At 34.2% G+C, this 25,558-nt stretch overlaps 1 protein-coding gene across 5 annotated transcripts in view; it reads left to right on the top strand.

Moving 5' to 3' along the window:
* LOC114325338 (GPI ethanolamine phosphate transferase 1-like) overlaps window positions 1–25,558 on the top strand; it is a 229,856-nt gene that overhangs the window by 158,915 nt on the left and 45,383 nt on the right. For 2 of the 5 annotated variants that reach the window (XM_028273396.2, XM_028273393.2), the window contains exon 1: window positions 23,689–24,390. The exons of the other annotated variants lie outside the window; for them this stretch is intronic. In XM_028273396.2, the coding sequence (XP_028129197.1) occupies window positions 24,198–24,390 (193 nt within the window). In that variant the 5' untranslated portion in view covers window positions 23,689–24,197. Of the gene's footprint in view, window positions 1–23,688; window positions 24,391–25,558 lie in introns of those variants that run through there. 5 annotated transcript variants of the gene reach the window in all.

The raw sequence follows: 25,558 nt of genomic DNA, 5'->3' as shown, positions 1-25,558 counted from the left end.
ATTTCCGCCGAAAACGTGTAGGTTTTCTTACTATAGTTATATACAGGCTGTAACAAAAAGGTAGGTCATAAATTAAATTACAAAATGAAAATCGATTTTTTTCAATACATCAAAAACTGTTAGAAATTTTATATTGAAAATGGACATGCGGCCTTCTAATGGCAGCAACATCTTAAAAAATATAACAGTGAAATTTTATGGGGGTTTGTGCTCTTAAAATACCCCAAATGTTTGTGTACGTTCCAATTAAATTATTTTTTTTACCATTAGTTACAGAATGTTGTTAATTTTTTATTTTTGCTTGTAGTACTTTTTCGATAGGTAAGCTAGTTTTTATTGAGATTCAGCTTCTTTTTCAATATGTTTCAAAATTTCTGAGTAGATATCTAACAAAATGTAAATAATGATAAAAATAAATTTTCATATTATTACCAGGTCTACATATTATAATAATCTTACTTAACCATTTACAAATATGTGGTGAATTTCACAAATGTTCAAAATATCTCGATAAAAACTGGCTTTTAGAAAAGGGCAAGAAAGTTTCAAAGACATTGTCTTTAATTAATGGTACCACAATAATAATTTAATTGGAACGCACACAAACATTTGGGGGGTTTAAGGGAACAAAACTCCCTAAAATTTTTATGAGGTGCACAAATTTCACTTTTAAGTGTCCATTCCATCCACTTTCAATATAAAGGCTTTAACAGTTTTTGATATATTGGGTCTATTGAATAAAAAGAAGTATTTGCTTTTACTTAGATGTATTTAAGTATTTACTTAATAGTAATTGAATACAGTCATTTCTTTAATGCTTTATTTAATTACTATTAAGTTAATACTTAAATACGAGGAAGTAAAAGCAAATACTTCTTTTTATTCAATAGACCCATTGGAAAAAATCGATTTCCATTTTGTAACTTCAAAGGGCTGTAACTTTTTTTATATGCATATTTGTGATAAGGTACGTTAGGTTCAACGAAACATTTTTAGTTCCAGAATATGTTATTTAATTTATGACCTGCCTTTTTGTTACAATCTGTATTATGGGAGATATAATGGGGATATTATATATCGTCGTCGTCGCGGCAAAAGTCATTAAGTCCAAAATAAGAGGTCTGCTAAAACGAACATTTTAGTTTTAATTGTCGTCTAAAATTCATCCTTATAAAAGTCAAGGAAATTACCGATGCAATTGTACAAGTCTAGTAATGCTTTGAGATGTGAATACACCATGTTATTTGAAATCCATGTTATTTGGTCAAAAACAATATTTAATGGACTTAGTGATTTCTGGCAAATTGGTAAAAGGTAAATTTGGTGAATTAGTTAAACACATTATGAACATTACTTTTTACTTAAATTAAAGTAACTCACTAAAATAAACACATTTATAGAAATGAAAACTAAAATTCAATGAATTTAGATACGCTGTTCGTCATCGCTTCCCTCTGATTCACTATCGCTATAAATACTGGGCTCAGTACTTCTGTCAATAACTGATTTGGATGTTGGCAGAGTAGAGACGAATACCAAGAATAGAGACGAATACCAAGCATCGAACTTCGAAAGAATAACGTCGGTAGTGCATAATTTCTGTAAATCATTAAACTTTGCTAACGAAATTGGACGCATACCTAGGTAAGCCTGTTGAAGAAATAGGGAGGCTTGTGCTGGAGGTTTTCCTCGTCCATAAATAGTTAGTTAAAAGTAGGGACCGTAGTGCCCGTAGCGATATTTGATGATTCCTGGGTATTCCCTTTCCACTCTGAGACATTTTATTTGCAACCACCTAACTTTTTCACCAGATTTATTTAGTTTTGTGATTTTTACCATATTTTTCGCAAGTAGTTTCCAGTTAATAAAATCTGAATATTGTAACTCGTGGACTACATAATAAGGGCCCTTCTTTTTGATACCTCGTTTAGACCTAGCTTTGGCAAAAATATTTTTCCAGTCATGAAGCGTGTGCACTGCTACATACCTCTTTTCTCTCTCGATGGCGCTATGCATACTGTCGCATTCCATCATCGTATGTCCTGACTCTAGAAACTTCTGCTCGAGAACAGTAATATTGTGGCCAGATAACACATGAACAAAATAATACAGCATTGCGCCGACAAATTGATTCCTGTTTTGTTCCCCACAAGTATCGGAAAACAATGATACTTCTGTGACTCTCGCATGGAGGTTTTTTAAATAGCGATACAAACATGTCACAATTTTTAAGCTCGCTCTGGCACCATTAAGTTCAGTCCAGGTAAAACAGTGTGCATTATTCGGGTGAGCTCCTTCATAAATGCATAAATTAAAGGCAGATAATTTTCTACTATAGTATAAGGGTGATACATCATTACTTGGTATTTGCAGCACACTTTGAAGGTCAAAAGTAGCAGTGACAAAATCAGGATTTTCAGTTGCTCTTTCCTTATCACTGTCTTTAGCAGTATTTGCATTCTTTTTACGCTAAAATACACAACAATTACGATCTACATAAATCAACATGTGCTCACACCACAGTTGGAAAAATGAAAGATTATTATATCCAATCACTTATTTTGTATTTGCTGTCTTTTTATAGAAAGAGACAGCAAATACAAAATAACTGATTGATTTTATCGTTCATTAACTGATACTCTTTACTAGTATCTTTCGCATCGTAATCAGGCAAACATCATTACGTCCAGTTAGTGACTTCTGTCTGATAAGAAAATGGTAATTTTGGACTTAAGTATATTCAGTGCTTTAGGCAGCCAACTCTACGTGCTTTGTAGGACTTTGTTATGTCTGCCAGACTATGAAAATTGATATTGTGAATCAATCAGTACACTTACCTCAATTTTGACAAAAATGGACTTAGTGAGTTTTGCCGTGACGACGACGATATGTGAGAAAAACAACTTAAAATAATCTGCTATACATACGACGCAATATTAACCTCTCAAAGTGAAGATGATTTACAACGTATGTTGCACCAATTTAATATAACAGCCAAAAAATTTAACATTTCTAATTTCCCCAAAAAAGACAAAATGCATGGTTATAGGTCACAGCAAATCAACTAAAATATAAATTAGTGCTGCAGGGTCAGATAATAGAACAAGTGATGGGGTATAAATATCTAGGCATCACACTATCTAGCTACGGAAAGCTTGAAACAGAAGTGGAAGTTCAAGTGAATAGAGCAAACATTAGCCTCAGGTTGTCTCAATTTAGACGAAGCAATAAAGCACTAAAATCGGCCTTACCTCCGAAAAAAAAAGGACAAAAAGGATCGTAATAATTATTTTTGCATTCGATTCGTGAATGTGCCAGGAAACTTTGTGAACCGGAGCCATGATATAATATTGAAAAACTGCATACAAAAAATGCATTCTTAAAGTGCATCTCAAACAGACAATAAAAAAAATTCAGAACTCGTCAATTATCGGCGGAAATAACGAATATAAGTATAACGAATATAATATTATAGTCGAGGCATTCAAGGATTGAAGTGTCGATTTTTTTTGCAGTAAGACGGATTTTATTGCGGATTGGTGCGTTGAATTCGTGAGAATGTCAGGAAATTTTGTGAACTAATGTAATAAATAATAAATCTCAAATTGCATTTGTGCATAAGCCAAATGCATTTCAAAAATGCATTTCGGTAAATAGTGGGAAAAATTGACTCAATTTTCTTACTCGGGGGTTTTTGGGGTCGCTGAAAACGAATATGAGGTCGGCGAGAGTGTGAAAAGTACCTGGTGCGTGCAGCGGGTGTAATAAACGTCTTCCTCTGGAGTATTATGGTAATTTATCACATATTTAATTTAATCTTGTTACTCGGGGGCTTTTGGGGTAATCTATTTTCTTCGATGTAACTATAGTGATCGAAAAGGATGGTATTTTTATTATAAATAAACATAAATTTTTATTTTATTATTATAATATATTTATGGTTAAAAAAGTTCATTATACAAAATCTATCGTAATTTATCTTTAAAATTCATTTTCTTCATCATTATCATCTTCTTCATTATTGCCTTCCTCTCTCGAGTCCAATGCAATATTGCTGCAATCAGAGCCTGCACAATTTTTGCAGGCTAAATTACAAACTCGCAAGAGTTCCCGCAGTCTGACTTACAACTACAGAATATTAAATTTAAAATGTTTGGAGGACCATGTGGCTGAGTCATTCTAACTGGAATTAATAATTATTTTGTAATTCCCATCCCCAATCGGTTGGGTTCATGTTACTGTCCTCTCCATGCAGCCAAATTTATGTTTGTAATTATAACCCTTTTAAATGTTGGGTAAATGCATCAACAGATGAAAGAATTTTTCCAATGACAATCTTTTTATTTTTGGCAATAGCCATTAAGTACATTCTGTATCTAGTAATTTTCTCTCAAGGCAAAACCACATCATCCACTTGCGCCTTAATTCAAACTGCTTTAAATGGTATGAAATTAGAATTTAGTCGTTGCGATGTTTATTTTCAGTGACCCCAAAGACCCCCAAATAACAAGTTTGGGCCAATTATTTAACAAATTACCATAATAGTCCAGAGGAAGATGTTTATTACACCCGCTGCAGGCACTAAGTAGTTTGCACACTCTCGCCGACCTCATATTCATTTTCAGCGACCCCAAAAACCCCCGAGTAATGAGTTTAAGGGAATTATATGATAAATTACCACAATACTCCGGAGGAAGACGTTTATTACACCCGCTGCAGGCACCAGGTAGTTTGCACACTTTCGCCGACCTCATATTCGTTTTCAGCGACCCCAAAAACCCCCGAGTAAGAAAATTTAGTCAATTTTTCCCACTATTTACCGAAATGCATTTTTGAAATGCATTTTTCTTATGCACAAATGCAATTTGAGATTTTTTATTCATTACATTAGTTCACAAAATTTCCTGACATTCTCACGAATCCAACGCACCAAACTGCATTAAAACCCGTCTTACTGCGCCAGAAATCGACAGTAAGGACTTTTTTGTGCTTCAATGCCTCGACTATGACGTCAAAAGTGATCTCCGGAGTACCTGTTGACAAGGGTACCTACTGTTTACCTCGTCATTAAAATTCATTAAAAAATTAGTAAAAAATCATTACTCTGGGGTTTTTGGGGCCGCTAACGACGAATATGACAGCGGAAGTGATTTTCGGAGTACTTGGTGTCCAGGGTACCTACTGTTTAGCTCTCTTGTGGAGTTTTCGGCAAAAAAATGTATTGAAAAATTAGTCAAAAATAATTACTTCGGGATTTTTGGGGTCGCTAACGACGAATATGACATCGGAAGCGATCTCCGGAATACCTAGTGCCCAGGGTACCTACTTCTAATGGAGTTTTCGGCAAATTCATTAAAAAATTAGCCAAAAATCATTACTCGGGGGGTTTTTTTGGGTCGCTGACGACGAATATGACTTCGGAAGTGATCTACGGAGTACCTGGTAACCAGGTTACCTACTGTTTAACTCGTTTACTGAAGATTTTAACTTTAAATCAAAAGCACCCAATTAAAAATTAATTGTAATTTAATACTGCAGAGATTATTTTTTTGATTTCCTTCGAATCAGAATTTTCCTCGAAATTTTTCCCAACAAAATCGTTAGTAGTAGATAATAATTTTCCGGAAACCGGCGATAATCTAACAAATAGTTTAGCAACAATTAAGTTGTTAATTAAAATTCTACTGTCGTAATAATAACCAGAATAATTATGACACATCAGAATAACTAGATTATTGTATAAAAAAAAGGCATTACACCTATCTAATGCACTTTGCAGAGTTGAAATTGGACTATTTTAGTGGCCTCGGGAATGTTTTAAAGTTATTGGACAATTCGATGTAAATATCAGGATCGAATTGTTCTGTAATGCCCCTTTTTCCGCTTCTTCTCGATCGACGATGGTAAATAAATGTTGGAAGTGTGGAGTAAAAATATGGTTTTATTGACAGCTACTGAGTATTACACTATGTATAGAGATGTTGTTCAGGTAACTTTCTATAATAAACTGCGACCCAAAATAGTCCCTTTGTCTAATTTATAATCTCGGCAAAATATACTTCTAGTCTGGGCAGATTATCGGAGAATAGGCCATTTTTTGGGAAAAGTTATTTACCAGCAATTTTATTGCTGGAATCGAATCTTATGATTGTATATATTAATAATATAGGTATGCAAAGTCTGCAGATAGTGTGCTACTTTTTTTATAGCCAAAATGGCGCCCGAAAATCGTGTTTTTTGAATTTTTGCTGTATAACTCCAAAGATTTTAATTTTACACCAAAAATGCTCAAATAAAAATTCACCGTAAGTAAATTCTGCATAGAGACGTGTTTTTCCCGATTTACTTCGACGAAAATTTTCCCCGAAAAATGCGGGTTTTTCCAACAAAATCTTTAATTTTCAACTAAAATTTTAGATAAGTAAGTGTTTATCAATAATTGAATAGCTTGGTAATATAAAAGCTCTTTTCGATAGATTATAATTCCAGAAGGCAATGAAAATTGAATGAATAGTTTAGCAACAATTGACTTGTTAATTAAAAATTTATGGACGCTATTATAACCACAATAATTATGATACATAGGAATAACTATGATGTTTGTATAAAAAGGTACTGTACCCATCTAACGTACTTTACAAAATTGAAATTGGACTATTTAAGCGGCCTCAAGAATATTTTCAAAATAATAAATATTTTTTTGGCTTATAAACAAATAGAATATCTCGGGAAATGTTAAACTAAATTAAATCATGAAAACGGTATTGGAAAAAAAGCGGCAGGACGCTTCTTTTAAAAGAAAAAACGTTTAATTGTGCTGAGTGGTTCCTGAGATACAATCGGTCAAATTTGACCGGCATTTACGGCAAAGATATAAACAATAGGATCATATTTATCGAACCATCAGCTTTTTATTTCGGTCCCCTTTCTCCGCACCAATTTTCATATCTTTAAAATACTCATAACATATTATATTATTATAATAAAAACTATCGATATTACGAGTGAAAATTGCGAAAAATAACAAAATTCCAATCAAAAATTAGGTTGGAGGATATGAAATCTCAAAGTTTAAAATCGGTATACGTCAAAAAAATGCAATTTCTCGGCTTCCCATGGAGCAATTTTCTTCATTATTTTTTTGTTCCCAAGTAACTCGAGTAGAGCCATCTGATTAATGCATTATTAAATGTCAAAGTTGCTTTTGTTTTGTTATAATAAATTAATTTATTTATTATAACAAAAATTTTTAATTTGTTTAAATAAACATTGTTTAATTAATTATACACCTTTCATATGAGAATATTTGTGTTTTTAACGTTAAAAGGTACACCTGTAGTAAGTTTGGCTAAAAAAATTCTACAACTGGAAAAAATATGTAGTTTTCTTTTCTTATAAGAAATTAATCTATTATAATAAAACAAAAGTAAGTTTGACATTTAATAATGCATTAGTTAGATGGCTCTATTCGAGTTACTTGGAAACAAAAGAAGAATGAAGAAAATTGCTCCAAGGGAAGCTGAGAATAGTTATTTATGAAACAGTTCGTGAAGTATGCTTTTTGCGAACGCACGCGATATTTAGAGCACGAGCGACAACGGAGCGAGTGCTATACATCGCGTAAGTTCGCAAAAAGTACTTCACGCACAGTTTCATACAATATTTTATCTACTCTTCGATAAACAAATAAAAAACTGTAACTCTTCGTCACTGGAATTGATTTCTATTCTACAATTTTTAGAACTTTGACATTTAAAAATCCTAACTACTTTCAAACCACAAATCTGTCAAAAATTTTGTTGAAAGTCATTGCTCATATTGTCATCACCATGACAACGCGAAAGTTAAGGATATTTGATTATATGAAAGTGTGCCAAAAAACCCATTGAAAGTGTGCGAAAAAGTAAATCCCATTTAAAATACATTGTTACTTCACGCACACTTTAAACCCTTTACGTACCGCTATCTATAATGACAGTTTTCACAAACTAAAAACTGATACATAATATGACATAGAGTAGATAAAATGAATTTTTTTAACGTATACCGATTTTGAACTTTAAGATTACATTTTCTCCAACCTAATTTTTGATTGGAACTTTGCTATTTCCATCAATAAGTTGCATGACAACAGCAACGAACTTTGAAATCTTTTGAAAGATTACAACTACAGTTTATTGAGGAAACTATTGCAACATGTACTAGGAAGTACAATTGGAAATACCACGATTTGGCAATTTATTTAGGTTGCAAAAAGTTCACTGGATTCTAATAATTAAAATATTACTCGATACATTTTCCCAATGTTTCAATTATACACGGTGAAATTATAAAAGTTTAAGAAGTTAAGAATATTGTGAGATTACAAAGTAAGGGATTAATTTGAGATTGAACAATTATAAACAATTTTTTTGGCTTTTAAAGAAATAGAACATCTCGGCAACTATTAGATTAAATTAAATTAAGAAAACGGTATTGGAAAGGACGCTGCGGGATACTTGTTTTAAAAGGAAAAAAGTTGAATTGCGAGTAGTGGTTACTGAGTTACAACCGGTCAAAATTGATCGGCATCTGCAACGAAGTTATAAACAATAGGCTGGTAACCTTCGAATCATTACCTTTTTATTTCGGTCCTTTTTGTGCCTAAAAATTTTCATATCTTCAAGAGACTCATAACATATATTTAACACAAACGATCGGTATTACGCGTGGAAAATACCAAAATCCCAATCAAATACTAGGTTGAAGAAAAAAGAATTTCAAAGTTCAAAATCAGTACCTACGTTAGAAAAATGTACCTATTTTCTCGGCTTCCCATAGAGCAATTTTCTTCATTTTTTAATCCGAAGTAACTCGAGTAGAGCCACCTAACGCAATACTAAATGCCAAAGATGCTTTAGTTTTGTTAGAGTGACTTTATTTATTTATTATAACCAACATTTTTAATTTGTTTAAACAAAGATTGTTTAAATAATTATACAGTTTTCAACGTATTTGTTTCAAGTATTTGTATTTTGAACAATAAAAGGTTTTTCTAAAAAGTCTACAACAGAAAAAATACTTAGTTTTACTTTGTTATAAAAGCTTGTTTGTCACTAAGTTATTTAATTACAGATGAATAATTACACCTCTAAAATTTTAGTTAAAAATTAAAAATTGATAGAAAAACTCGGATGTTTCGAGGAAAATTTTCGTCGAAGGAATTCACAAAAAAAATATCTCTGTGCAGAATTAAATTATGGTGAATTTTTATTTGGGTGTTTTTAAAGATAAAATCTTTAGATTTACAGAGCAATAATTTACAAAAGAAGATTTCGGAGCGCTAGTTTGTTTATAAACAAAATAGCACACTTTCTGCAGACTTTTTATGCCTATTTAGTCTAGTCGCAGCATAGATAGCATAGGGGTCCCGTGGGCCCGTTTAGGTCGCCGCGATTTGATGGTGGTATTATAGGTTTTTTGGGTCGCTGAATCCAATGGAGGTGGTCTAGAAGCCCAAATGTGATGGGTTTAATTGTTATTAACAAATTATGGTAAATTTCGGTGTTTTCAGGAATTATTAGAAGCTCTGTAAATAAATTGAGAGTGTTAAGGTCTTCTCTAGTGTATTTTTGGTCGCTGAATCGAATACGACTAGTCTCGATTACTCAAAATATGTTCTTATTTTGTTAATAACAAAATAATTGTTTATTCGCCGAAAAGCGCGAAATGCGCTATCTATAGCAAGTTTGTAGTCTTTTTCATAGTATTTTTATACGCTATATCGATTGCCACTAGTCGTGATAGCTTAAACCACGTTCCGACTTTGTTATTAATAAATTATTGCAAAAATAACGGTTTATAGTACGTTCACTAACGATTTTTGCTCTAGATTTTAAAAAACCACTTGGATTGATATGAAACTTGGCAAACAGGTAGCTAACATATCAAACAAAGCAAGTGATATTGTGCCGATGTCTGATTTTACCCTGGGGTGAGTTTCACCCCTTTTCGTGGGTGAAAATATAAACCTTTAAAATAAGTCCGGAAGTGGATAAACTAATTTAATTAATTATAAGCAACTCTTGTTCTATACAGTTTTTTCACTAAGTCAATACTTTTCGAGATATTTTTGTCTTTTTTTTGAAAAATCAACATATTCACATATTATTCACAACATATTATTTTTGCAATAATTTATTAATAACTAAGTTGGAGTGTGGTTTAAGCTGTCACGACTAGTGACAATCGATTTTGCGTATACAAATACTATGAAAAAGACTACAAACTTGCTGTAGATAACGCAGTTCGAGCTTTTCGGTGAATAAACAATTATTTTGTTATTAACAAAATAAGAACACATTTTGAGTAATCGCGACTAGTCGCATTCGATCCAGTGACCAAAAATACACCAGAGAAGACTTTAACACTATCAATTTATTTACATGGCTTCTAATAATTCCTGAAAAATCCCTAATTTTACCATAATTTGTTAATAACAATTAATCGCACCACATTTGGGCTTCCAGACCGCTTCTATTGGATTCAGCGACCTAAAAAACCTATAATGCCACCATCAAATCGCGGCGACCTAAAAGTGCCCACGGGACCCCCTATGTTGCGACTAGACTAATTTTACTAACATATGCAATCTTACATAGGCGTAACCAGGGGGGGGTTTTGGGGGTTGTAACCCCCCCCATTGGGATATACTTTGAGCTCTATACGCTTAACACCATAGCCCTCAGAGACCTTCCAGTAGTTGTAACCCCCCCCCCTTTTAGGTAGTTGTAACCGCCCCCTTAGGATCATCCTGGTTACGCCTATGCAATCTTAATACATATTCAATTCTAGCAATAAAATAGCTGGTAAATAACTTTTACCAAAAATGGCTTTTTTGGAGAAAACTCAGAAAATACTCATTCCGAGTTTCGACCAACCCTGTATACTAATATAACCCTGTATAATATTACAAAACCTTATATTTTAAGAAAGAAGACATCGAAGAGAATCCAAAAATGTAAAAATATACAGGTTGTCCCATTAAAAAAAACGAAGTTATAAGCAACTTCCGGTATAACCGGAAGTTGCAAAGAGATGAAAATATTTTCATTTAATAGATCATCCTTCAAAACCCCTTTATTCCAATTTTCATGATTCTGTTGCCTTTAGTTCTCGAGATATTTCTAATAGGCCAGTTATCTGCCTCACCCTATATACACTGTAATCGACACCCAAAATTATCAATTAAATGAATCGTTTATAATACTGCAAAAAAAAACCATATCAGCAAGAAATCAGATCTCTGACCGATAATCTTTGAGAACTGGAATAAAGTACTAATTATATTTTATATTTTGAAATAAATTCATACTGAAAAATAATTTTTTAAATTTATTGAACATAGTCAAATTTTAGTTTGCATAAGTATTTTTTTAGTAAGTAGATTATTTTTAAAGTGTGCATTATGATGAACAGAACAATTTTATTTAAATGAAAAACAGGTGATCTTTCATGATGAATGAGTGTTATATACAGGGTGTCCCAAAAGTAGCGGAAAGGTCGAATAATTCGCGAAATGAATATCGGATCGAAAAACTGAAAAATACGTGTTCAATAATTTTCAAAAATCTATGCGATGACACTAAACAAGTCCACCACTTCAACTCCTGGGTGTGGAGCGGGGGGTAACTTTAAAATCTTAAATGGAACCCCTAATTTTTGTTGCAGATTTGGATTTTCCTTGTAAAAATAAGCAAATTTTATTCGAGCCATTTTGAGAATTGTGGATACATAGCGCTATAATCGGAAAAAACGGTATATAGTGATACCATAGCAAAATTATAGAAACGGTCTAATATCTCGAGAAATATACTTCCAAATAAAAACTAAAAAACACGTGTTTAATATTTTTCAAAAATCTATAGAATGACACCAAACAGGATTTTTCATTCCACACTCTGAAGGTCGGGTGAGAGTTAACTTTAAAATCTTAAATAGGAACCCCCGTTTTTTCTTGCAGATTGAGTTTCCTCCTCAAAAAATAAGTAACATTCGAACTTTTTTAGAATTGTTGACGGATGGCGCTATATTCGGAAAATGCGATTTATTTGCGCTATCTATCAACGATTCTAAAAATGTTTGGAATATGTGTGCCTTATTTTTCATAAGGATTCTAAATCTGCAAAAATAAAGGGGGCTCCTTTTTAAGATTTTAAAGTAAAAACTTGGTTCGACACATACTCATGGTTAGTCTGCTCGCCAAAGTTGAAGGGAAGGCTTTTCAAGCATTGTATTCTTTTCAAACGGGTTTTAAAGAGAGGTGTAACTTTTGAGGTACCCATGACATTTCCATTTAAAAACTTGGTCTAGTGTTTAAATGTATGAATAATTTCTCACAACAGGGTTCAAACTAGGTTTTTTAGGTGGTTTAAACTACAGTAGACTCCCTCTATAACGAGAACTGAAATGGTGGATTAATTATCTCGTTATAAGCGGATCTCGTTATATCAAACAATAATAATATTGAAATGTTTTGATGCCTCTTACGTAGTTTATTAGATGTCTATGGTCAACCTGAACAGTGAACAATATGAGACTTCGCCGCCATAAATTGTAAATTTCCTGTAGTATTCAATATCGGTCGATAAACAGGCAGATGTTTATTACAGGTGGCCGAGTTTATTACGGCACTGGCCTCGATAATAGACAGATGTTGGGCATTTCTATGTACAGGTAGTTGGGGCATTTATTTATTTATGACCATTACAACGCTAAAAACAGGTAAAAACAAGTATTCTTCGATTTAAATTTTCCTTGTTATAACCAAATATGCCTCGTTATAGAGCGTTATAGTTCAATAGGAATTTCATGGGATACCTAATGTACCTCGTTATAAGCGAAACCTCGTTATATCCGTGTTCGTTATAGAGAGCGTCTACTGTATATATTGTCATCCGAAATATACAAAATGCAATGTGCAACATCCTCACGTTTGGCCCCCCCCCTAAAAATTTTTATATGGGCGCCCTTGGGCATATTACCAAAACACTTGCATCACATGTATAACTAACTACTTGATGAAAAAGACTACAAACTGGCTGTAAATAACGCAGTTCGAGCTTTTTGGCGAATAAACAATGATTTTGTTATTAACAAAATAAGAACACATTTTAAGTAATCGCGACTAGTCGCATTCGATCCAGCGACCAAAAATACACCAGAGAAGACCTTAACACTATCAATTTATTTACATGGCTTCTAATAATTCCTGAAAAACATCTAATTTTACCATAATTTGTTAATAACAATTAAACGCACCACATTTGGGCTTCCAGACCACTTCCATTGGATTCAGCGACCCAAAAAACCTATAATGCCACCATCAAATCGCGGCGACCTAAAAGTTTACACGGGACCCCATATGGTGCGACTAGACTAATTTTACTAACATATGCAATCTTAATACATATTCAATTCCAGCAATAAAATAGCTGGTAAATAACTTTTACCAAAAATGGCTTTTTTGATAATCTGCCCATACTACTATTGAAATATTAACACTTACATGGATTCTCATATCGGCATATTACCAAAACACTTACATCACATGTATAACTAACTACTTGCATCTTGCATTCAAGAAAATTGTTATATACACTCTCACTTTCATTACCCTTCCATCGAAGAAATATACCCATAATTCGATATATTAAGAAAAATTAATATATTTTAATAAGCATCTATGTATGATACACCGGCGAATATTATTTCAAACTATTTATTACGCATAATTATTGCTCCGCTTTCAAGAACATAATTATCTTTATTTTAATAACACTTGAGTAAAACTGTTCCCAAGATTCTGGTGACGACAATTTTTTAGAAAAGAATGATTTGATTGCTGAGGGTCATTAGCATTTACATAGTATATATTATGTAGTTTAAATTATCTAAGAAAGATGTAATACATGCAGGGCCGCCGAGAGGAATGAGCGGGCCCCGGTAAGAAGTGAAGAACGGGCCTCCGGCAAAAAGTGAAGAGCGAAAAAAATTGTTTAATTTTTATAGAAATACAATTAATTATCAATAATAAATAATAAGAAATCTTAATTCAAATTTTATTAAATTTTGATTATATTTATATGTATTATTGGAAATATTTATAATACAGGTGGTGCTTTTCGAGTTTTCCCAATGAACAAAGTTATTATTAGGCCAGTAGTTAACCGATCCTGTTTCATTGTAGATCACATAGCATTTTTAGCGCGAGAAAGACAACTAAGGGATCTTTCCACTTCGGCGACTGTCACCGGTAATGTGCAAAATATTCTTAACGCAATATCAGCGTTAGGAAATAATGATTCCAATTTGGGATGTTTAATTTTATTCAGTAAATCTAATAAAGAAAATCAAAATTAATCACTATTATCCTTGTATATCGCTCTCAAATGAAAAATTTCATCCATCAATTCTTCACTGATATCTTCTTTATCTCTCGTATGTAATAGGTAGGTAGGTATAAGGTAAGGTCGCCAATTAAGGCCACCTTAAGGTTTAAATATCTGTAATATTTTATTCAGGAACAATATGGGGGAAAACTCTTGTATACGTATTGCCTAACATTTTAGCTATCTAATTTCAGGATAAACTACTTACTAAATAAATAAAGAAATATAAAATTTCAACATTGACTAAATCTGGAATATCTGGCCTTATTAGGAACTGGTAGCTTAATAAGGCCAGTTTCATTTTTTACGCAAATTGAGGTGGATAATAAATTTTAAACCTAAGAATTAAAGAACAAATACAAAATTTAGTGAAAGAAACTTTTATTCATATTAAAAACAACAATTTGTCAATACATTAAGCACACATATCGCACATTTACACACATCTAGGACAATTGGCTTTATTTAGACACTGTCTACTTTTTTTATTTAACATAAAAAAATAATAAAAAGCAATTAAGAGAAAAAACAGTTCCAGTTCCTTAAAAAGTATTAATTTACTATCGCTTTACAAAGAAAAAATAATTTACTTATATTCATTAAGTACCATTTTAGTAATTTTATAACTTACCTAAAATTTATAAACGAACTTCCGCATCGTAATAAACACGTGTCTAGTCTACTTGGCGCTGCTATGTGGTACTACCGACTGAATGGCGTAGACCAGTGGTTCTCAATATTTTTGAGTCATGTACCACAAAATACTTTTTAATATTTTTGGTACCACCTAACTGAAATAACTACCTATCTAGATAGGTAATCTAATTAACTGTAATAGTGGTGATTTTGACAGTTTTGCGTTTTGTGTACCACCGCAAATAATGATATGTACCACCAGTGGTACATGTACCACAGATTGAGAACCGCTAGCGTAGACGATTTTGACTGAGAAAGACATTTACGGTGACCTCTAATATATTGTTACAACTTCTTTAAACTACTTTATTTAACTTCAATTACAATACAAACTCAATGACAACTATCAACTTTAAATACTTAATTACAACTGAACTATAGAATGTCAAACACATAATGTTTATATAGTTTTCTGACGTTCTAGATGTCACCAGACATTTCTGGGTTATTCCATGACATCCAGAATATTCTCGTACGTGACTACTTCTTCTTTCACGTCGAGGGACTCTTTCTATGTAGGAACAATCTACGGAACTGTCATAACACTGCTCCCTCCTTTATAGTTATTCGCCTCGAATAACTGGTCTATCAGGGACTGGTTGAAGCCAACAGGGTGGATCAGTTCCATGATATGGGGCTAATCTCTCAATGTGAACTACCTTGGGTTTACTTCTCGCTGAAAACTGGATGCGGTAGACCAGATCATTTATTTTCTTTAAGACGGTGTACGGGCCTTCCCAGTTTCGTTGAAGTTTCGGACAAAGTCCTTTCTTGCGTGTGGGATTGTATAGCCATACTGGATCACCTCTTTCGAAAGTTGTCCCTGTAGCTTGCACATCGAACCTGGACTTGGCTTTATCACTTTGAAGCTTCAAACTTTTACGAGCAAATTCGTGGACTTTTTCCAGTTTTTCTCTTAAGCTTTCTAGGTACGTCAGGGATGAAGGTTCTTCTTCACAGGTAGGCAATTTTCCGAAAATAAGATCTTGAGGAAGCTTCATTTCTCTTCCGGTGATCATCATTGATGGAGAATAACCGGTTGCTTCATGTTCAGAACTTCTGTAGGCTAACAGGAATAGAGGTATTAGGGTATCCCAATCTTTTTGATTATCAGCAACAAACATTGAGAGGTATTGACAAATAGTTCTATTATGTCTTTCGATCATTCCGTCTGATTGTGGGTGGAGAGGCGTAGTTCGAGTTTTCTTAATACCCAAGATTTTCATTAATTCTTGCCATAATTCGGATTCAAAATTTCGTCCCTGATCAGAATGCAACTCTAAAGGAACTCCATGTCTTGATACGACGTGTGTTATGAATGCTTCTGCTACAGTCGTCGCTTCTTGATTAGGAAGAGGTGCAATTTCAGGCCATTTTGAAAAATAATCCATTGCAACCATTAAGTACTTGTTACCTCTCTCTGTCGTTGGAAGTGGACCGAGAATATCAACTGCAAGTCGTTCAAAAGGCTCTCCGGAAAGATATTGTGCCATTTTACCACGACTTCTTGTTCTAGGGCCTTTTCTACCGTTACATAAGTCGCATTTCTTACACCATTCTTCTACATCTCGGCGACAATTGATCCAATAAAATCTGTCTCGAACCCTGGCCAGTGTTCTTTTTACCCCAAAATGTCCTCCAGACAGGCTGCTATGAAGTTCTTCCAACACACTTTTAATGTGTGATTTTGGCAATACCACCTGTTGAACTATACGTACTCCATCGGAACTTTCCCACTTCCGATATAACAAACCATTCGAAAGATGCAAGGATTCCCATTGAGCCCAGTACGCCTTTATAGTTCGACTGTATTTAGATATTTCCTGCCAAAGAGGTCTTACTCCATTTTTAAGCCAATCTCGTATAACTCTTAAGTCGTTATCTTTCTTTTGACTCTTCTTAATGTTTTCCAGAGAAATCTGGTCATTATCTTCTTGCTGTTCAACTGTGGTCATCCGCAGACTAACTTCTTCGGTTACATTCTCTTTTTGTGCTAGCTGACGTTGGTTTTGAACTTGTAATTCATTTAATGCATTTTGGTATTCTTGCAATTGTTTATTTAACACATTCTTCTCTTTCATCAGTTTTTGACATTTGTTTTCCAGATTGGACTGTGTAGTTTTTGCATTATTTTGAATTACCTTACACTCTTCTTGCAATATTGTCACCTGTTCTCTTAATCTTTCTATTTTATTTTTACTAATCGCTAGGTGTTCCTTCAAATGGCTAACTTCAAATTCCAGTGTATTTTCTTCCTTTCTATGGTCAGTTGTGGGAAATCTGTTTCTTAGTGACCATCTACCATCATTTCTAGTGAGACTTTGCGACAGGCTTCTGGATGTCGAACTAGGCGACCTTCTGATCTCATTCTTGTATTCTTCTTTTCGTGCTTGGGATCGGCTTCTGCAATTGGATTTTAGATGTCCCATTCTTCCGCAGTTAAAACATCTTCTGTTTTCATTTCGAGGTTTTTGTTGGATATTTTGTAGTAAGCTTAATATCTGGGATAAAACTAGTTGTTCATTATCTGTGGTAGTGACTTGCTTATTTTCTGTAAATCTTATTTCTTTTAATTGTGGAAGAGATCTAGAAATATTTTTCGCCGCTTCGTACTCCTGAGCTGAGATTAGTGCTTTATCTAGCGTTTTGTGGTGTTGTAATCGCAGAGCCTGTTGCATTTCGATATCATGCAGTCCATCTATGAAAGCCTGTATACCGATTTGTTCCAGAAAATCTCTTGGTGCCTGAGGATATGCCAAATGTAATAATCTTTTAATATCGGCTTCAAATTCTTGCAGGCTCTCATTATGTTTTTGATATCGAACTTTCAGCTGACTTTGAAAAACCTGCTTCAGATGTTGCTGGCCATACCTTGTCTCTAAAGCTTGTACGAGAGAGGTATAATTGGGTGCATCCTGGGGAAGAAATTGCAAAACGGTCGCTGCCTGACCTCGAAGCGACACCACCAAGGAAGCTGCCATTTCGTTCTCATTCCAGCCATTTACTCTAGCTGCAGCTTCGAATTGAAAACGATAAGTTTCCCATGCTGTTTGGCCATCAAATGTCGGTGGTTTTAAGATTTTGCTCGTTCTGACGGTACCTGGATACACTATCGAAGATGAAGGGGCTGTTTGTTCAGAGTCGATATTAGTTACTGAAATATGTGATAATGAAGCTTGGGTATTAATTTTGGTTTGTAACTCAACTATTTGTCTTTCTAAATTAGATTTCAAATCGTTTTGTTGTTGCTCTAAATTAATTAAAGAATTTTGTTGCTGCTGTATTTTATTGACTAAAGAGTTTTGTTTTTCATCTAATGTGTCTATTCTATTATTAAGTTGGCTTACCTCTAATTGAAAATTTTCATGAATTTGGGTTAAACTATTTATCATTTCTACCTCTGCTTTTCTACGCCTCTCCTCCTCTTCTTGTCTAAGCTTCTCCTTCGCCTCCCTACGCTTCTCCTTGTCCTCTTTCTCTTCTTGTCTACGCTTCTCTTCCTCTATATTTTCTTCTTGCCTACGTTTCTCTTCATCTGCTTTCATTTGTAAAAACCATTCTGGGGGTCCGGACTTATCCATTTCTTTCTTAAATTCTGTTGATCTCGTATTAACCATTCAAAATGTAGTTGTGTCTTCAATCCCACCGCTGTCACCAATGTTACAACTTCTTTAAACTACTTTATTTAACTTCAATTACAATACAAACTCAATGACAACTATCAACTTTAAATACTCAATTACAACTGAACTATAGAATGTCAAACACATAATGTTTATATAGTTTTCTGACGTTCTAGATGTCACCAGACATTTCTGGGTTATTCCATGACATCCAGAATATTCTCGTACGTGACTACTTCTTCTTTCACGTCGAGGGACTCTTTCTATGTAGGAACAATCTACGGAACTGTCATAACAATATAATATCTATATTTAAGAAAATATTTGCAATTGGCCTAATTAAGACACTGGCCTTATTTGGCGACACTACCTTATCAATATTTTTCTTAATATTGGCGTCATATTCATCTCGGAATCTGCATAAAATGTTAAATAGCGAATTAATTTCAATCTATATATAACAATAGGTATTAAATATTAAAAAATTTCGCAGGCTTCTTGCGCCGTTTTTCTTTATTTGATGTAAATTCTGGATTTATTCCATAATTGCAACGAATTTATTATATATTCTTCAACAATGGAAGACCTGAATGTCTGACTTTTTGTAAATCTTCTAGAAGCCCTGATATATTTTTAATCTCCATATCCATAGTTATCTGACTGTAGTATTTGACTCCAGTGATTTATTGTTGCTAAAATTTTAAACCAAATCGATCACATTCAAATTTGTTAATGTATTTTTCTATTTGGTTTAAATTTGTTTAAAAAAAAAAACGGGAAAAATTACGTTTTTGGTCTGGTCGACGCCGGGCCCCTTACATCGTCGGGCCCAGGTAAAATGTACCGGCTGTACCGCCCTCTTGGCGGGCCTGAATACATGTCTTGATATTCGAAGCAATAAAGCACTGAACCATCGAAAAAAAAGACAAGACGGATCTTAATAATTCTTTTTGCATTCAATTCGTGAATGCGCCAGGAAACTTTGTGACCCCGAGCAAGGATATAATATTGAAAAACTGCATACAAACAATGCATTCTTAAAGAGCATCTCAAACAGACAATAAAAAAAATCAGAACTCGTCAATTATCGGCGGAAATGAGTTCAATTTTGATACTCGGGAGGTTTTTGAGGTCGCTGAAAACGAATATGACGTCGAAAGTTATCTCCGGAGTACCTGGTGCCCAGGGTACCTACTGTTTACCTCGTCTTGTGGAGTTTTCGGAAATTCATTAAAAAATTAGTCAAAAATCATTACTCGGGGGGATTTTGGGGTCGTCAACGTCGGATCTGATATCGGAAGTGATTTCCGGAGTACCTGGTGCCCAGGGTACATACTGTTTACCTCGTCTTGTGGCGTTTGCGGCAAAGAATTTATTAAAAAATTAGTCAAAAATAATACTTGGGGGTTTTTGGGGTCGCTAAAGACGAATATGACATCGGATGTGTTCTACGGAATACCTGGTGCCCAGGGTACCTACTTCTTCTGGAGTTTTCAGCAAATTCATTAAAACATTAGCCAAAAATCATTACTTGGAGGTTTTTGGGTCGCTGACAACGAATATGACATCGGAAGTGATCTACGGAGTACCTGGTACCCAAGGTACCTACTGTTTACCTCGTTTTCTGGAGTTTTTGGCAAATTCATTAAAAAATTAGTCAACATTCATTACTCGGGGGTTTTTGGGGTCTCTGACGACGAAAATGATATCGGAAGTGATCTCCGGAGTACCTAGTGCCCAGAGTACCTACTGTTTATCTCGTGACTAATGATTTTAGACTAATTTTTTGATGAATTTGCCCAAAACTTTAGAAGATGAAGTAAACAGTAGGTACCCTGGACACCAGGTACTCCGAAGATCATTTCCGATGTCATATTCGTCGTCAGAGACCCCAAAAACACCCGAGTAATGAATTTTGACTAATTTTTTAATGAATTTGCCGAAAACTCTATAAAACGAGGTAAACAGTTGGTACCCTGGGCACCAAGTCCTTCGTAGACACTTCCGATGTCATATTAGTCGTTAGCGACCTCAAAAACCCCCGAGTAATTATTTTTGACTAGTTTTTTAATAAATTATTTGCCGAAAACTCCACAAGACGAGGTAAACAGTAGGTACCATGGGCACCAGGTACTCCGGAAATCACTTCCGATGTCATATCCATCGAGCGACCCCAAAAACCCCCGAGTAATGATTTTTGACTAATTTTTTAATGAATTTGTCGAAAACTCCACAAGACGAGGTAAATAGTAGGTACCCTGGGCACCAGGTACTCCGGAGATCACTTTCGACGTCATATTCGTTTTCAGCGATCTCAAAAATCCCCGAGAAACAAAATTGAACTCGTTTCCGCCGATAATTGACGAGTTCTGAATATTTTTTATTGTTTGTTTGAGATGCACTTTAAGAATTCATTTTTTGTATGCTGTTTTTCAATATTATTTCATGGCTCTGGGTTACAAAGTTTCCTGGCGCATTCACGAATCGAATGTAAAAACAATTATTAAGATCAGTCTGGCCTTTTTTGTTTTCGGAGGTAAGGCCGATTTTAGTGCATATTGCTTTGCCTATGAATAGTAAAGATATCTCTTTTTCTTCTTGTAGTGTATATCCCCATAGTTTCCCACCTTTAGCCGTCTGCGACAGGAGTATTTTATAAAATTCTACTGTCACAGTGACAGTCATACTCCTCTGATACGTTTAAAGGTGGGAAACTATGTAATGTAATGTTGACTTCTAAAGGCTGTATGACACTATGCATTTTCTTGTATCATTTCTAATATCGTTTCTGATATGTCAAAAAAATGTATAGTGTCATACACAGATACAAGAAACGATATCAGAAACGATACAAGAATTTGTGTCAGGCACAGATTCTTGTACAATAACTGCGCCAATTTCTGCGCAAAGAGCAAAAACGTAAAACCTGCTGGTAAAACTTCTAAATCTCATAATGGCGGCTGAAAATGAGATCATATGATTTATGTCTTGATAAATTTATTTGTGTTTTGTAGGTATTATTTATAAATATTTTATTGATACTTAATATACCGTTTGGTATGGACTACTGTTCTACTAATAACCATATATTTAGAATAACTTTGGGTTTCATATTGCATAATTTTTTAATAGAGGAAAATACAATAGTTCCAATTTGGATCAAACTGAAGATAATTATAACGCAAATATTTTAGCACAAATATCAAAACAAAATAAAAAACACAAATAATCAACAGTCAACGTAAAAATTCTAGTTATTATAACAATAAAATATTTGTTTTTAAAAGTTTATAAATTTTATAAAATCCTTAAAATCAGCTGTAGACGCAGTACTACCATACCAATGTAAGGTGACAGGGTGACAAACAAAATTTCGACCAATCACGTGCCGAATTTCATACAGTTTTCGATACAAGAACTTGCATAGTGTCATACAGGGCACAAATGTACATACAAGAAATGATACAAGAAAATGTATACAAGAAACGATATCAGAAACGATATTAGAAATGATACAAGAAAATGCATAGTGTCATACAGCCTTAAGTTTATAACGATAGTTTCCACCTCCACTAGTTACATATCTCTTTAAAGTAAAGTTCTCTCTTTAGTTTTGTAATGTATGTTTTCCATCTTTTGCGTTTTTTGCCGGTTATTAGCGCGCTCATTACTGTATACAGTGATGAACAGGCTAATAAACGGCAAAATAGCGCAAAAGATGAAAAACGTATTAAGTTGTGAGATAAAAAGAATTGAAATTAGTGGTGCTGGGAGAGTAAGCGATATTAACCTACAAATTATTTACATTATATTGATTGTTTCCCATCTTTAGACGTATTGGACATGCCCCGCGCACTCTAATAAAAAAAATGTAATTGTATTTATTTTCCTTCCAATTTGTCAGAGGCGCTGATGTCGGCATCGTGATTGGTGGAACATGACTTTTGACAAATCCTGCGCTATCTGTGTGTGAATCTGTGACCTGTGTTCAGTCATTTATAGGTCAATCCAACCTATGGTCGGTTATGTGATGTGCTTGTGTCACCATAAAAAGCTGATATTCAGTCGTGTTTTTTGATATTTTTGTTTAGTAATCGAGTACCTTTTTAAAGGTAAGTTTTTCTGATTGTAGGTACTGTTTATCCAACAGTTTTAAATACACATTTTATTTCGCGTTTTGTTGTTAGGTCTAATGGCTCCGATCAGCTGTTGTGTACAGACGGTGGAAAAATTCAACAAGTAAACATATATTTAATCCAAATGAAATACTCATATTTCTATTTAAAATGTCACATTATTGTATAAATAAATAATTAAGAAACAAAAGTTGTTTGTGTTTTACCTTTATTGTCCACTTGAATAAAATATTAAATATTGGAAGTACCGTATGGAGGTTAGGATGTACCTAGCATGGAGGCTAGATTACGCTACCCTTCCTATCCAATCAACAACAAGAACGTTTAAAATTTCACACCTATCATGTCGAAGCTACAGACCACTTATGTGGAGGCCAGATTTGTAGTATCCTTCCAATTAACCAGGTGCTGAAATGGCGCTGAAATACGTGACATATTTTTTGAAGAATAAGATCGCGTTCTACCCAATCACACAACACTTATCTATGATATTGGACGAGTTTGGCAACTGCCACTGTCACAGAGACAGTTTTACTTGACATACTCCTCTGATACGTGTAAAGTTAGGAAACAATCAATATAATGTAAATTTATAGGTTAATAACGCTAAATTTCCCAGCTCCACTAGTTTCATTTCTTTTTATCTCACAACTTAATACGTTTTCCATCTTTTGCGCTATTTTGCCGGTTATTAGCAAGATCATCACTGTATTATTTTACTCGATTGTACTATTTTATAAAAGTCGATAGATCAACTTTCAGATTGACAGACCGTCATTTATGTTTATATTTCTAAAGCTACATACTATTCACATAAATTTTTAGTTTGAGTAATACACATATATATTATGTATTACAACCATATATTTACAACTAACAAGTACTGAATGCAACCAAACTTTAGTGCTTTTACTTTTAAAGAATTTCCTAAAAGCCGTGAAAATTGATTAAAAATATATACGGAATGTACCCAAAAGATCATAAATTAAACGACCACTAATTTATCTTGGTACAAATGTGTATTTATTAAAAATTGTCACGTGGTTTGCTTCTGGCAAGATTTAAATAACAATCACGAAATATGTGCTGTAGAGCTTAGACTGGAGATAGTTCTTGGTAATTGTCTTTATAAGACATCCAACTCTGATATCACTACACCAACCAAACCCGAGCAACTGCATTGGTCAGCAGAGCAAACTAAATTAGGATAGCCAGATAATATGCTAAACATCTAGCGGCGCGGCGGCTTCTAGCTGTTTTGGAAATGACCACAAACCATACCTCAGCCAACGAAAAGGATCGGACACACAGCGATGAGGAAGACAACCGATAACTACCTCATTGAAATTTTTTGTCGTCAAATGAGAAAATTAATATTGACCACTGACTTCAGGAGCCGAGATCAGACAGGAGATGACACACGTAGTCGCACTGTACAAAATCCCTACAAAATGGAAAAGAAAGCAAAAGCAAGATGTCAAAAGATTCCTATATGGCATATATTAAGTAAGTATAAGGCACCAACATAATTCCTGTAATTTGACATGTTCTACGTGTCGGACTTATTAAAATGCCCAGTTTGTGATAAACACCAGTCTGATTTTTGCATGAGAGTTTAATGAAAGGGTAAAAAATAAATTGGAAGTTCTGTCCGACAAAATACATAGAACGTTTTCGTAATCTGACTTTCCAAATTTTTAACCTGTTCCACAATTAATACTTCCCCTGTTCCAGTATTCCCATACATCAAAGTTTGTCCGACTAAAAACTGTTAAGCTATTAACAAATTTTCAGCTTACTATTAATCAACTTTTTTTGGTACGCGGGTATTAATCAACTAATACGAGATCTGGTATATTATATGCTACTGCTTGGTCTGTGAGCACAGTGTGGTCCCAGTAAAGTTTGTAGTTGTCATTCTCAACCATACTCTCCGGAATGTATTGATAGTATGGGAGATGGTTTGTTTAGAGAAGTTCCAGTTTGATGGCTATCTCTTGATGAAGGATCTTTCCTACTGAGTCATGCCGTTCCTTATAATCAGTTGCAACAAATGTCATTTTGGACCTGAGGGTCTTTGACGATATATTTCAGGGAATTTTTTGTTGCTATAACCTGATCATTAATGACGAGTAATTAATCTTCTGTTTCAGGGAACATCTTTCCTGATGTCAACCAATAGTTCGACGCTGTGTTGTCGACATAGTCTTGACTGACTTAATTTGGATGTCGCCCATGAAGAGGTTTAGGTATCCATCCAGGTGTGCAATTTTTCATCCTTAATGAGGTGGTTTATGCGCATTTCTGGTTCCCTCAGCTTGATCGGTGTTATGTCACCTATTGCACAAATCGCGCGATGTTTAACAGGTGTCTCAGCCTGCATCTGAAAATAAGTGCTCAAATTAGTAATCCGTTTATCTAATTGCTCATTCACTTATATCCATAAGTCCTCGTCCTCCTAAATACCGTGGTAATATTCTTTTTATTGTACTTCGAGGATGGTGTTTTTGTGCCTTTGTGAGGTGTGTTGGTAGTTTCCGCTGAAGATTTTCTATATCCTTTTTTGTTTTTGTCCGCTTTACTCCGAGGTATTTATACATATCATTTTCACCCATGGCCCCGATGTTCTGACCATTTTGCATATCGAATCTGCCAGGTTGAATCTTTCCTCATT

Source organism: Diabrotica virgifera, chromosome 1 (assembly GCF_917563875.1).
Source record: "Diabrotica virgifera virgifera chromosome 1, PGI_DIABVI_V3a".
Lineage (NCBI taxonomy): Eukaryota > Metazoa > Arthropoda > Insecta > Coleoptera > Chrysomelidae > Diabrotica > Diabrotica virgifera.
Note: the sequence above shows the minus strand (reverse complement) of the source record. Positions and strands in the feature narration are given on the sequence as shown.